General features: G+C 30.0%; 1 protein-coding gene across 1 annotated transcript; it reads left to right on the top strand.

The window, feature by feature from the left end:
- Nucleotides 1-13252: 13252 nt before the first annotated feature.
- On the top strand, nt 13253-14104 carry LOC147813819 (uncharacterized). Its single transcript, XM_087160123.1, has one exon. It carries the CDS (start codon nt 13253-13255, stop codon nt 14102-14104), a length of 852 nt encoding a protein of 283 aa, XP_087016249.1.
- The last annotated feature ends 1444 nt before the right edge of the window (nt 14105-15548 follow it).

Raw genomic sequence — 15548 nt, 5'->3', positions numbered from 1 at the left:
CCCACCTCCTTTCTCGATTTAGTATAACTTCTTTAATTTGTTATTCGGATTTTGGAATTTATGGTAAATAGGCTTAAAATTCTGTTCAACTTGGGAATGATTAAGCGAATCAGAATTGAAACAGCATTTCCTTTTATGTGTTTTTCTCTCCAACTGCAATAAATACAAAATCCTCCTCTAACTATATATATGAAGTAAATCTAAAGAAATAAAAAATAAAAGAAAGGATAGGTTAAATTACAGGATCAATAATTAGGTAAGGTTAAATTACACTGTTGAGATAAAGTCAAAAATGTTTTTAACTTTTTAATAATGAGAGAAATAAAGCTCATAAGGTAGTGAAACCTGATAAAATATTTTTAACTGTGAAGGTTCGCCTCTCCATGGTACGTGGTACACTTTTCTACACCCTTTTGTGATTTCAAGAACGAGATATAATTATATAGTAACATTATATTATTTACATTTATATTAGAAGTTTACAAAATGCTAAAATATAATATTCAACTTTCTATTTATAGTATTCATGAAAAAAAATTTATTAGAAAAATGTTGATTTAATTCTGAGAAATTTTATGAAAATTAGGAGTCAACATTGTTCAGGACCATAATTGAAACTCCTGCATTAAACGAAAACAAATATTTGCAAATGAAACATTAAATACCCAATTAAGCTAAAGCAGCTTGACTTTATTGCATTTTTAATGAAACAACTTAGCTATCGTAATATTTAACGACTAAGTTGACATAAAAATGAAATAACTTCTAATTAAATTATTAATTATGTTTAATGACAATTAAGATAAAAAAATTTCTTTTTTTTCCAACTCACTAACTTTAGAATAAATAATGAACCCACTTAACATTTCCAAACTATGTATTAGAAGCGAGGAAAAATTCGGCGGGAAATCACATCAATATCGCAGACGATCACTCATTTAGAACAAAAGCATGCTTTAGGTGTGGCTTTCTAGCTTTGTGTGTTGCCACTTTTAAATTCGAAAAGATTGGAAAAACAATAGCATCAACAATTTCTGAAGGCGATCAAGGAAAAAAAAAAGCTGCAGGGGGAAAAAAAAGTCATTTACGATAAGAAGACTCTTTTAATAGAGTTCCCAATAGCCTCGTCCCTAGTAATTAGAAATTCCCACTATGTGCGTGGCATCACATTCTTCATTCGGGTATCTTTCGAAGACAAGTAGCTTAAGTCATTTTCATGTCGTTGCCAGATTCCTGCAAGTTATTGGTCGTTTGGATTCATGAGTACACGCATACCAGGCGCTTTTCATTTTCTTAAAACAAATTTGTTTAATTATGTTTTAACTCTATAGGGAACGAGATGCAGGCTCTTTCTTAAGTAGAAAACTTTTATTGCATTTTACCTGAGAAAGAAAAATAATGCTCTAGAAGTTTATTAAAATTAATGTAAACTCTTTGAAATATGATGAAATGCTTTAATTTTTTTTTATTAAAAAGATTTATGATGTTTTTAGCAACGGTTTGACTAAAGACAGTAAGGGGGATAATTTAAGAGAGCTAAAAGTTAAATAGTATTGTAAAATGAAATGGGTGATATCAAGTTCTTGCTTATTCTGGTTGATCACTCATTTAAATTGTATTCCTATAATTATGTTTGCATTGAACCTTTAGTTAAAGGTTCTTTAACTAAAGGTTTACAATTAATGTCTCTCTTAACTTAAGGTTTACAATTAATGTCTCTTGATGTTATTGATGATGTTACGATTCATGCCTCGTGTCTCTCACGTCTTGGTTAAGCATGAATATAACTCAAATCTCTGAAAGAAAAGAGGAAACAGTTGATATTTGTAACTTTTGATAATGTGAAAAAAATTACTTTAAATTGATTTTTTTTTCTTTAACTATCTTTAAATTCTAAAATGAAGAAAGCACCGAGTAAATTTTAAAATTTTAACAATTTTTGCTCTATTTTGTTCAATTATTGTTACCCCTTATTAGCACTTTAACTGTCTAGTTCTAAAATATTATGAGATTGTATTCTTTCTGTCTTCTTATTAATGAGTGCCTTTCTTTCTTTTTTGGGCTTTTAAATTTTCTAGGGAATTTAAAATTCTACTATATTTTCTAAGATTAGGTACAGTAGAACTCTACTTTGCGAAAAATAGAAAATACCAAAAAACGAGATTTTTTTAATGTCCAATAGTATGAAAAATTGATTTTTGAGGAAAAATTAATAAAAATAGACTTAAGTGAGTGCTTTTAGGCCTCATAATTAGCAGGAAAATGTAATTACCATTATATCTTTGAGTTAAACAGCCTAATTTTGTATTAGAAGATTATATTCCTCATATATTCTAATTAAAGAAATATGATGTTATGATGTCTTGTAGTCGTTTTGGAGCGCTCCGTTAAGTTTCGAAAATAATTAGAGGAGTAATTGAAGGGTAAATTTCGATTTTATTTCTATTAGCCATGTTAAAACAAACGATGACCGAGGACTCCTACTCCACATAATCAATTAGTTTACTTAATTATCCACACTATTTCTAAAGATATTAATTTTTTAAATTTGCAATCTATGATTGCTGACACCGAAGCCTAACTAGGATTAGCTGTCAGCTCCAGTACCTACGGGAGAGCAAATTCCAAGATCATAGTCTAATATTTGCGAAATAATTTCAACCTTCTTGTCTGATTCCGTTGACAAACTGATCATGGCTTATTTAATACCAAATTAATTTAATCCTCTTTAATAGTTGATCAAGAATATTGATATTGTCCAATTATTTGCGAAGTAACTTAAACCTTATTGTCGAATTGATTTGCAAACTACTTACTTAAACCGTTATAAAAGGCATGAGTGTTTTTAACTGTATAATAAAGATATTTATGTTCTTAAATAAGATTTACATATATTTGCAAATTGTATTAAATAATTTTGTAATTTTTATCTTCTATTCGCGTCAGTTTTGTTAAGCCTATTTCGAATTCATTGCAATATTCCCTCAGAGCAGAGTATTTATTTAATTAACAAACTAGTTTTACTTTAAGAATTAGCGTATAAGTGCATCCTGAATTAATGATTCTGACTTTATATTCTATCGTAGAAATAAATTTACTGATATTTATGTGTATCATATCTTTGTGTACTTATAAATTTTAGTTATACTGAAGACCAAAAATGCTGTTAGTTACTTTACACCAAGTAATCAGCTTTTTTACTCCAGGAACTATCAATGATTCTTGGTGTAGTGGAACAGCACTTTGTTGTAAAATAGTTGTCACCATTTTTGGTGTTAGGATCCACTGAAAGTTTTTGTGGTATATCAATATAAATTTCAGTTAAAGAGATTCGTTAAATGATCAAGAACTTAGCGATCAGCATCATATACTATGTGATACATGCACAAATTGTGTTTAAGGGGGGGGGGACCCCACCCTGAGTATTTCAAAAATTCGAAAAAAATTTTATTGCATTTTTCGAATCTATGTACCCTTTCTAATGTCTGCCTAAAGCGATTTCTCGGTACCTATACTTCGTTTGGAAGTTATACAGGAAAATAGAGAGTCGTCGCTAAGCAGGTAGAAAGGCCCGCTCGGCCGGATTAGAAGGGGCGATATTCTTTTTGTGTCTCATTCATTCTGTTGACTGTATATAGAAACTTATTGTAGGCATTTAATTTATCGACCATTATATATATGAAATTAAACGTTTTCCCCTACCATAAGTCAAAACTTTAAACACTTTATTCTCAAAACGCTGTTTTTTGACCTGGCCTAACGTTTTTCTCACGATCAATACAACAAAATAAGCTGTTCTTTATTATGAATTGCGTAGAACTATATTCTTTAGAAAGTAGCATAGGATAATTTTGATATTTTCATATTTCGATTTTATATTAGTATTTTAATGAATTTTTTTTAATGAAAAACTTAACTTTTTTTTAAGTTGCCGCCATTTTGGTAATTCTGCGAATATCAAAAACCGCTGTAATACTTTTTAGATAATATCTTTATGTTTCAGAAAATCTAAGCAAAATCGGTTTCCTATGTTTCAGAACTTCTAAATCCATGAGACCAGTGAGGCGCTACTTTTTGATGACCAGCCACTCACGGAGCTGCCACCAACTTATTTTTTATTATTTTGTAAAAGAAAATTTTTTAAAATAGACTTAAATTGTAGCTAAATAACATAAAAAAAACAAGGAGTCTCTGCATTGTCTCTATTACTTAAAAAAAATTCAAGAAAAACGTTAATATTTTACCATCTCAGGGTGGGGTCCCCCCTTTAATATATCAGTCTGTGTGGTAAGCGAAAATCTTAAATTATCTTAATCTTAATAATCTTAAATCTTAATAATTAAATTATGAATTTGCTGTTAAGTGATAAGCTTTTAGTCTGAAATGTTATTTTGGAAGAGGATTAAAGAAAATTATTTATGTTTGCTAATAGATCTTAATAGAATCATAGAGGGACGATGAGTCAATTAATCTAATAAGTCTATTAACTACTTAATTTAAAATGTATTATTTCTTTAACAAAGTTAAAAAAAACGTTAAATTTCAGTCTGGACGTAGGAAGCGGAGGCAGAAGTGTAAGCAAACAGAATTCTTCTTGCTACCCATATTTTAAGTGAATGATTAAAAAGAGAAAACTGTTTAATGCCATGAAACAATAATTATTGCAAAACAATCATTGTGGTTGGTAGACAGCAGCAAAACGAGAATATAACTACCAAATTAAAGTTATTATTTTCACAAAGATTAAATAATTTGACTCTTGGTGTATGATGAATATTTAATTTTGAAGTATTATTTCTTTAAGAAAGTTCAACAAAAGGTTAAGTTTTAGAAAAACAATGAAGATAACGCTTTCCACTTATTACTTAATGATATTCTATAAAATTTAAAAGTAGAGCTTTGTGTCAAGTGTAAATCACTTTACCTGTGGCTTTTTTTATATGCCTTGTCGAAATTTTTTTTAAAAAACACTGTTAATGAACATACATTTATACATACGTAGTAACCAATAGGGCCACATTGTGGGCATCATATTAGGCTTATAATTACTTCCTGTGGTAGGGTACACCAGTACTCGGTAATATAATATGTGGACCAATTTGAATATTTAGTGTCAATATATAGCGCCATGTTGTAATACATAAAGTGTATACCTTAACCACCTTGCTGTTACTCCATTTTTCATCAAGGTTTACATACTTTGTAAAATTGCATCTAAACACAAAAGCGGTTTAGTAAAACACTTGTGTTTCACTAAACCAGTCCTTAGATAGATAGTCCTTGGTGCAGTGAAACAACAATGTTTTTTTATGCTATTTGGGGTAGTAATTTTTCGTATAACTGAAATTAATAATTACAGTAAGATGGGATATATATTTGGGTGGGACAATTAATAAAGTACGATATAATATAAAGTAAAGATTACGCTAGGGAACAATATTTTTCCTCTTGCATGAGATTTCTTAACAAATCTTAGATGCTTTCGTATAGTTGACTTCTGATTTGCAGTCTGTTTCTCTTCCTAAGCTAATTTTTTGTAAAAATAACATTAAGTCTCTGTTTTTTGGTAAAATGAACACGTGCAAAAACGTTATATATAGCAAGGGATCACGTAAATGCTGCGAAAAACTTTTAAAGGAATTAGAGCTCATTATGAGGATTAAAAATGAAGAAGCTCTTCCCTATTATAAAAATGTTCTTCGTATGCATCCGATTTGGTCATAATAAGGAAGCACTACAAGCCGCGTACGATGAAATTTCCGGGAAAGAGTTTCTATGCAATTTTAATTCTGCAATTCTAACTCTTCTTAAGTTTGTCGTAACATTTATACATTATTACATTACTCCTGTTATATGTATCGTATTTAAGCTTATAGATTTTGATAATGTCGTTTAAAAAATTCAAAATAAATGCCATTTAAAAAATTTGTAACTTCAGGAATAAAACTATCCCAAAAGAAGCAAGACTATTTGAAGCCACACATCCGAATGAGGCAAGATCAAGTATTAGTACAAATGCAACAAAACATTTGTTCTCCAGTGTTATTTATTTAGAACGCGCACATACACTAATTGGTTTTTCAATCAAACACACACACAGGACTGAGAAAGTATTAGGATGAATTCGAACTAGGTTTAGCAAAACATATGCGGTTAACTACTAGATTGAGAAATTGAAAGTATTAAAATTACTTTATATAATTGATCCATATGTATAATTAAATACCCTTAGAACAACAGTATAAAAGTATACATATATTATGTAAAAGAGAACTTTTATTTCTATTGGCGTATAGCAACACATTTACTCCTTCTCGTGCGCGATTGTAAACAGTCTAACGTCGGGTGTCTAAGCAAACGCCGAAATTCGTGTTTTCGGAGGCAAAAATCATTCAAGAATAGAATGGTATAAATGCATGAGTTAGTGTAAGCATTTCAACTTTGGAAGTTTATTTCGAATATTAGTTTAAGTTTATCTACATCACTTTAAGTATATAAGAACTCCATACTTGGTATTACTTTGAAATAAAGTGCTCGTTCGAAAAATTTTTTGGGTTGCTCCGAAAGATATTACGCCAAAGTGTAAAATCCCTTTAATGAAAATAATAACGATGCGATTTTTACCGAATACATAACAATACTGAAAATTATAAATGAAAAATTTCGACATTGTTTTTAAAAACTAAAATGCAATTTATAACTAGGATATTTCATTTAATTTTTAGTAAAACTAACTCGCACTTAATTTTTAAAAATTTCCCATTATATCAAAATTTATTTAATAGAGCTATACTTAATTGTTAAGTGAATACGCTTTGATACAGTCAAGTATAACTGATTTTTAAATTTATCATTCCAAAAAAAAAAGCAAATTTTAAAATACTAGAATAATTCATGCTTATTTATGTTTATTGTGTTAATACGCAACAACATATTAAGTGGTCACTTCTTAATAATGTATAATCTCTTATTAAATTTAGCATTCTCCTGTTAAACCTCTTGTTGATATAGCTGTATAAGAATGACTAACTTTTATTAAAATAAAATCTTACAATTATTCAAAATTTTTATTTAGTGCTAAAATATATATAACTAAATATTTCTTAACATAAAAATTTACATTTGCATAGCATAAAATCTGAGATATTGGATTGAAATGGGAAATGTATATTTGATTCAAATATAAAACTCACATTTCAGCGGTATTGCTTCAAAGAAGAAAGTTCTGGTAATATTATATTCATGAGAAAAATCTAAATATAAGCGAAAATATATAATAGCAAAATTGAAAATTTTTTTCCAGAATTTGATATTGTTGTTGTCTTATTGTTAGTTTGGCTTTCTATTGCACTATTCAAAATTTAGAAGATATTTTTGATAAAAATAAATTTTTGAATTATTAATCAAATTTCGAAGAACTGAATTATTACATTTATATTTAATTCTATTTTATTTTAAATTTTCAAACTATTTTGTCTGTACAGCTATAAAATTGATAAGGATTTTAAAAAAAGCCGAATAAATAGATGAAAATGTGGCCAAAACAATTCACACCATTCACATTTGAGATAATTATGAATTATTTTCAAAAAATTATTAAAATATTAAGTTACAGAATTAGTTACGCCTAAAATAACATGCAATTTAAAGAAATATTTAAGAAGTATATGATTTTAAACAAGATAGAAAAAAAGAGCTGAAATAGCCTGTATTTAGTTGATCAGGGGAAACACGACCGATTAGAAAGAAAAAAAATTGTCTAAAAAACAAGGGTTTAAGAGTGCTTAGCAATGTGTTCGCTTTGTATATAAACCAAGAGTATCAAACTCTCAAAGGAAAAGGCTGGAAGCATGATTACTTTAAGGATTTTTAAAATTTTGCTGAGGTAAATTTTTTTTGTAAAATTTTACACTGTAGAGGTAGGTAGGAGCTTTATTTAGGTCGCACTAGAGCTGCTTAATGGGTCATTGGCGACTGTGTGGGAAGCATCCCTGAGGATGATTCGAAGACAGACGATCGCAATTTTGATCCTCATCAAGAGGGGATGGCTCTCTTGCTTTGGCGACCTGAGCGCAAAGTCGAGCACTTTACGGTCGAACAGTTTAACGAAGACCAATGCCGCCCACTCTCGGTCCCTACGCAGGCTGATCAAAGTGCTCCTCCACCCACTTACTGACCACAGTCAGTGATGCTTGACTTCGGTGTTCTACTGGGAACCGTGTCCTTACGATCAGTCTACTGCGGGACTTTTTGCACTATGGAGAATGCTGTTGAATTACAAACTGTTAGCAGTGGTGGCACAGGGGTTAGAGTACTCGGTTCTTAGTGAGGTGACGCAAGTTCCAATTCCAGAGATCCCGTGTCCGATAACAATTCTATTTCCGATTAGAAATGATCATGGTATTGACTCAAAATAACCCCACTTTGACTGATAATGGGTTAGAATATTTTTGCTGCTTGTTACCGTGGATGGTTTTCGTAATTTTCCTTTCCGTGGACGCAAATGGATTTTAGTTCTATCAGAAAAATCTTCCACGATTGCTAGTTTGTCCCAATGCCATATTAAGGAGTTACCTTGCTTTCTTAGTTGGTAACGAAGCTAGAATGCTACGTAATTGAACAATAATAGTTGAAAGCCCAAAACTGAATCAGCAGTGCAACGCCGGTTATAAAATTAAACAAAATATGCAAATTTTAATTTGAAACAAAGATTCAATTATTTTAATATATTAAAGCACTGAATTAAAACAGCCTAAAAAAATAAATTAAGAATTAAGCCAAATTCTATGTGCAGAAAAATTGAGTTTTTTGAAAAAAAATATTAAATGATTTCCATTAAGCAGGTTGTTCCTTAACCTCCACTTTTAATTTAGAATTTGAGTGTCTTTTTGAAAGATGAAATCAAAATCTACACAAATTAATGTTTGAGGAAGCAACAAAACGTCATTAAATGTTGCGAAACACTACTGAGTGTTTAAAATTATAAAAAGCCGCGTGATTGTCCTCCTGGTGCAGGAAGGAGTTAAAAAGTAATTATTCAAAACATTTACTAACTCGCAATTCTAGCGCTTTCGGTTGTGAATTTGTTTCTTCCGAGCTTCATTTAATTTACTACAACAATATAAATGATTTCATCAAGGATTATAAAAATGTATATTTTGGACAGTAATTGCGGAAAATTCTATGCACATGGGATTACACTACAGATACACCTTAGTTAGAATGTAAATGTGTGATTTTGTCCGGTTATATACTCTTTGAAAAATGCAACAAAAATTTACGCGAAGAGCAGGGTAAAAACCGAATTTTTTTTTCGTAATTTACAGGATTGTAGAGGGACAAGCGTAATTTTACTGTAATTAATTCTGTTAAAAATGAAAAGTGAAATTGCGAAATATATTTTTAAAACTGTCTCATATTGTCAACTTACTTACGTTTCTAATTTTGGCACGTGACACGGATACGCATGACATGTCACATGACATTACTAAGCTAAAAATTTTCAAAAATGGTCCACATAAAAACTTAAATGATTTAAAATTTTATTAATGTAAATAATACTAACTCGAGAAAACTTTGAAAACACTAAAGACTTAAAACAAAATTAAAATATTTAAATCTGTAAACGTTTCAAATTAAATAAAAATATTTTATCAAATTGTTTTTTACTATTTGAAAAATAATTTTATAAAATTATCCATACTGCAAAATAATTATGGTCATAAGACTCATTTTATAATATAGTTATTTTAATTTTGAGTGTTAAAAATAGTTGAAAAATATAAAGATTTAAGCCTAAAGATTTAATTCTAAACCTTAATTTCAATATTTTGTCATATTTTGAAGCAAACGAAAAAAAGTATCACGAAAATTTATGGTTTTACTCTAACGGATGATAATAGAAACGAAAAGAAATTAAACGTCATTTAAATAAAAGTTAAAAATCATTTGAGACAGTGATATTCAACAGAAAACACTTGAAATTAGAGTAAATATTGCAATACTATAGTGTTTTACTTTGAAGTTTTTGCAGTTTGAAAATGGCCTTATAAAATATTTAATGAATTTAAAATTTAATTTCTTATGATGGATTAATATTAAGTTTGAATTTTACATATTAGTTATTTTGAGCGAATAACACAGTTTTTAGCCTAATTATCAGACAAATGAAACAGCTTCTCAAAAACATTTAAACGATGATACCTACTAATTTATGCTTTAATATATTTTCATATTTTTTAAGAAAATGAAAAAAGAGCTAATTAAAAAATTAGTTCTAGTTAGTTGTAACTGATTACTAATTAAGCAATTATAAGCTAAATCATGATAAAAGGTATAAATAAATTTAAATTAAATTGTACAAACCTTTCCCTAAAACTCTTTTTAATTATTTGACTACGAATGTTTTTGAATATTTAAAATTCTTCAAGTTTCAATGCTATCCGGAATAGTAATAAAAAAATGAAGGAACGACTAATTAAATTTTTTAACTTAACGAAGTTAAATGTTCTTTTAAAGCTGATAAATTTTAATAAACACAAATAGAACAAGCCAAAAATATGTTTATTTCATCGGAGCTAAAATATGTTTTAAATTTAAGTCCCTAAAATATACAACTGCTTTGTTTACATATTTAATTTTTTTTAGAGTATTTAAAGCTCTTTAGAAACTAATTAATTTCCATTTTTTATTATATCAGTTTCTTAATTTCTTTACGACTTTCAAAATAGAAACAAAGAAGTAATTTTTTAAGTTAAATAGTTGAAAAATTAAATTTAATTTATAATTCTATCAGTTACAATTAGAGTACACGAAGTAGTTAAGTATTTTTATCTTGTCAACATAGAAGATATTAGAAATATTTAAACGGTTATAAATTATTACTTCTTTTACATAACGACACCAAATTTTATAATTAATTTACATCATGATTAAAAAGCATTAATTTATAATTTGAGTTTTTCAATATGTTTAAATGGAAATATGCAAATAATTGTTAACATTTTTGAATAATAAATTATGTTATTAAAAATATACATGTTACTGCTTTGTTGAATTTTATTATATTTATATATTTTAATTTTTATTTAAACTTTATTTATTTGCTATTAAAATATCCACTTCACATAAAAATACTGTCTAGAATGTTTTTTCCCCTTAACTTGAAGAATAAACATTTACTTAAGTCTCCTTTTTAAAGGAATGTTTGCTTTTCATTTAAATGTTTCGCATAAGTTTTTTTTCTTTGAAACGAACCATCATACCCTCTTTTTTGTTTATTTCACGCACACAATTCTTTTTTAAATATTGTATGATTTATTTTTGTTTTTTGGAAAATTTGCTATTTGTTGAATTTTCTTATTTTATGTTAATGTGTATCTTTTCGCGTTAAATTTAATGGTATAGTTAAGCCATTAGCTCAATGTAGGAAGTTTTTGTGTTCAAGATATATAATCGCATGCTTTTTCAAATATAGTATTTGCATGTGTTTATGCTTTTAAATATTTACATTTTAACATGTTTCAACTTTAAATTATTTCAGATTCAAATGCTACCGTGCAGAGAAAAAAAAAAACAAATGAAAATAGTTCTTAAAGTACAGGATGATATAGTTCTGGCATTTTTATTAGTATCAAGTTATATTCGTGTTATTATCATAATATTATACAACGTATGAAGTGTTTCGTAATCAACACCCTGCAATAAACAAGACGTTTTTTATTTTAAGAATCGTTATTGTAAATGAAGCCAGTAGAGAATACACATTAAGAACCGAATTAATATTTAAGCAAATAAGAAACATAAATGCTATCGGATTCTAAAGAATTTCTAATCACTAAGAGTAAAACTGAGAACATCAAATTTAGTTTAATTGTGTGCTTGCAGCAAATCACATGATTCTGTTTAATCACGTGGTTGTGCATGGCGCATTAACGTTACAGATTTAAGACTTGTGTTTATCATAACGCTGAATTAATTTTCATATCAGATTTAATTGGACACCTACAAGCGACGTCACGCGTGTGTATCGAACCTGATTGGTGCTGAAGAAAACAGACAATTGCAAAAGAAAACAGACATTAAAAGACGATTATTTAAAATAACTCTTCATTTTATCAGGCACTTAAAGTATCTTGGATGCTGGACCAGGTAATTAATTTAGCTTGTAACACTCTTTCCTCAAAAGAAATTCGATAAATTTCACTAGTGTTTCCTTTTCTTTTCCCTTATATATTAATTCGTGATCCCAAATTATTTGTTTGCTGAATTTTTATATTTTTTTGACAAAGATTTTAAGAATATACGAGCATATGAATGACGGATATGAATGAACTATGAATGTTATGCATTAGTATTGCAGCGGCTGCTGCGTTTGAGCCGATTTCAAGCTAAACGCCGAAATGTGGCAAACTTACGTCGCCAGTTGGCGATAAGGACAATCACGATTGCAAACCTAACTGCACCTGTTTTTCTCCTCAGTTCGGTCTGTGACGACGCCTGTGTATGTTACTGGGACAACCTGTCCGCCACGATGTTTAATCTAGAACTTAACTTGTAACCTTAATTGTTATCCTTTTATTAAATTTATTATTATTTAATTATGGCTGGCATTCTGTTAATTGTTTCTATTCTTAATCAACTTAATTATTCATTTTAGATCATCTCTCTATTTGAATATTATGTTTTTATTTTAGGAGTCGCGTTAACTTCCACGTGTCTCCTCACTGGTGACCCGGCTTTGAATCTATGCAATCTTTCTAAATTTATGCGAAGACCAGCTTTAATTTTTAATAACCTTTGCTCCTTTAGAACTAAATTTAAAGTTTAGCGTTATTTTTTGAAAAAAATTTTTTTTTTTATTTACAAACTTGTGATCGCAAGGAGATATGGATGGACACATGGATATTTTAAGGGTATGTTATCGAATTTCTGCTGTCTTTTTGTGATTGGTCAATTCGAAATTACTGTTGCTTTAATATGTTTAAATTAATGTATTAATTTAACTTACTGCTAGTATCTTTGATTTAAACTTACTGTTAGTATTGATCTACGGCGTGTACGGAGTCTGTTATCTTAGTGCATTATTTTCCGAAATGTTTGAAAATCACTTTCATTTGCAATAATTATTTAAATCTTTTACCATTTTTAGTAAATGTATTTGCATTATTTTCGAGTTTAATTTGATCTTTGCGCTTATCACTGCATCATACAAATTGTTTAATTTTATTTGCTGCACTAACACTTTAAAATAATGCCGAATGTGGTGGAGCAGGTTAATGATGCAGATAATGCTGCACGTTCTTCAAATGCATCTCAGGTCTCCCATCTTTCGGTAAAAATTCCCCCGTTATGGAAATCAAAAATTAAACTATGGTTTATTCAGGTAGAGAGTAATTTTGAGCTAGCTAAAATCACTAATGATTTAACGAAATATAATTACCTCGTTTCATCAATAGATCCTGAAACTTTATCCTCAGTGTCCGATATTTTATTTGCGCCACCTGCTGCGGATAGATACAACACTTTGAAAGACCGGTTAATAGCCGAATTCTCTGCTTCGGAAAACGAACAAATTCGCCAATTAATTTCTGAATTGCATCTTGGAGACGTTAAGCCGTCCCATTTATTGAGAAAAATGCGCGAATTAGGGGGTAAAAGCGTCAACGATGATTTTTTGAAAACTTTATGGTTTCAGAGACTGCCTCAAGAAATTCAAACAATCTTATCAATTAGCTCTGAATCTTTGGACAATTTAGCCAAAATGGCAGACAAAATTTCAGAAGTCCGTACGACTCCGACAGAAACTGGCGTGTTTGTTATTGGGCAACACACTACGGAAAGCTCACAGCGCAATCCTCCGTCTGAAATAAGCGTTTTGCGAAACGAGATAGCTTCGTTGAGTGTAGAAGTTAAGAGATTATCTCGCGAGCGTAGTAGAGATCAGTCTCGATCACGATATAACAAATCTCCCCACCGACATCAAACTCCTTCAAGATCGCGAAGCGACCCAAAATTTTGCTTTTACCATAACAGATTTGGCGCTCGTGCAAAACATTGTAGAGAGCCTTGTGCTTATAATCAAACTAAAAACCCGGAAAACTAGATTCGGCTATCGAAAAACAAGTGTCTGCGACTGCAATCCCGATAGCCAAAAACTCATGTCGCCTATATGTTTACGACAAACGTTCTCATTTAAAATTTTTAGTTGATTCTGGATCCGATGTATCTTGTATCCCCGCGCCTAAGGTATCTAAAAAATTAAGACCTGAGCCTTTGGAATTATACGCTGCAAATAACACGAAAATTAAAACTTTTGGCTCAAAATTAATCAATGTTGATCTGGGTATTCGACGAAATTTTAAATGGCATTTTTTAATTGCAACTATTCCAACACCCATTATAGGTGCTGATTTTTTAGAGAATTTTGGCCTCTTAGTTGATTTAAAACGTCGAAAACTTATTGACAGTGTAACGAAGTTAGAAATACAGGGTATGGTTGCCCAACCTAAACCTATTAGTTCAATTAAACTCATCTCCGGAGAATCAGAGTATCATAAAATGTTAAAAGAATTCCCAGATTTAACTAAATTGTCATTAAAACTAAAAGATTCTAACCATAGTACTGTGCATTATATAGAAACCACCGGACCGCCCGTTCATTGTAAGCCTAGGCGATTAAACCCTAGGTTATACGAATCCGTTAAAAAAGAATTCCAATTCATGATGGAGCAGGGAATTTGTCGACCATCCAAGTCACCGTGGTCTTCTCCGCTCCACGTGGTTCCGAAAAGTTCCGGTAGTATTCGTGTTGTAGGAGATTATCGCAGATTAAATACGTGTACAACTCCTGATCGTTACCCAATCCCGCACATACAGGACTTTTCAAACTCTCTCTATGGTGCAAAAATTTTTTCAAAACTCGATATTGTGAGAGCATATTTTCATATACCAGTGCACCCGGAACATGTACAGAAAACTGCGGTATGTACACCATTTGGCCTTTTTGAGTTTCCCTATCTGAACTTCGGTCTTTGTGGAGCAGCTCAAACGTTCCAAAGATTTATGAATGAAATTCTTGGTGACTTTTCCTTTTGCTACGTTTATCTCGACGATATTTTAATTTTCAGTGAAACTGAAGAAAAGCATAGAAAACACGTACGTTTGGTTTTTGATCGTTTGAACAAGTATGGATTAACTATACAAACTTCCAAATGTGTTTTCGGTGTACCTGAAATTTCATTTTTAGGACACCTTATTTCTCAAGATGGTACAAAACCATTACCCGACAAAATCAAACCAATTTTAAATTATCCCCAACCTCAAACCGTTAATGAACTTCAAAGATTTCTAGGAATTTTAAATTTTTTCCGTAGATTTTTACCGAATATAGCACAAAATCAAATACATTTGACGGCGTATTTAAAAGGAGCCAAAAAGAAAGACAAAACGAAACTTGAATGGACAGATCAAGCTAATAATGATTTTAAACAGTGTAAGGAATTAATTGCAAACGCTGTGCTGTTGTCGCACCCTAAACCGAATGCCAA

The sequence above is a fragment of the Parasteatoda tepidariorum genome, chromosome 3 (genome assembly GCF_982258835.1).
Source record: "Parasteatoda tepidariorum strain Cologne lab strain chromosome 3, Ptep-v5.0, whole genome shotgun sequence".
Lineage (NCBI taxonomy): Eukaryota > Metazoa > Arthropoda > Arachnida > Araneae > Theridiidae > Parasteatoda > Parasteatoda tepidariorum.
Note: the sequence above shows the minus strand (reverse complement) of the source record. Positions and strands in the feature narration are given on the sequence as shown.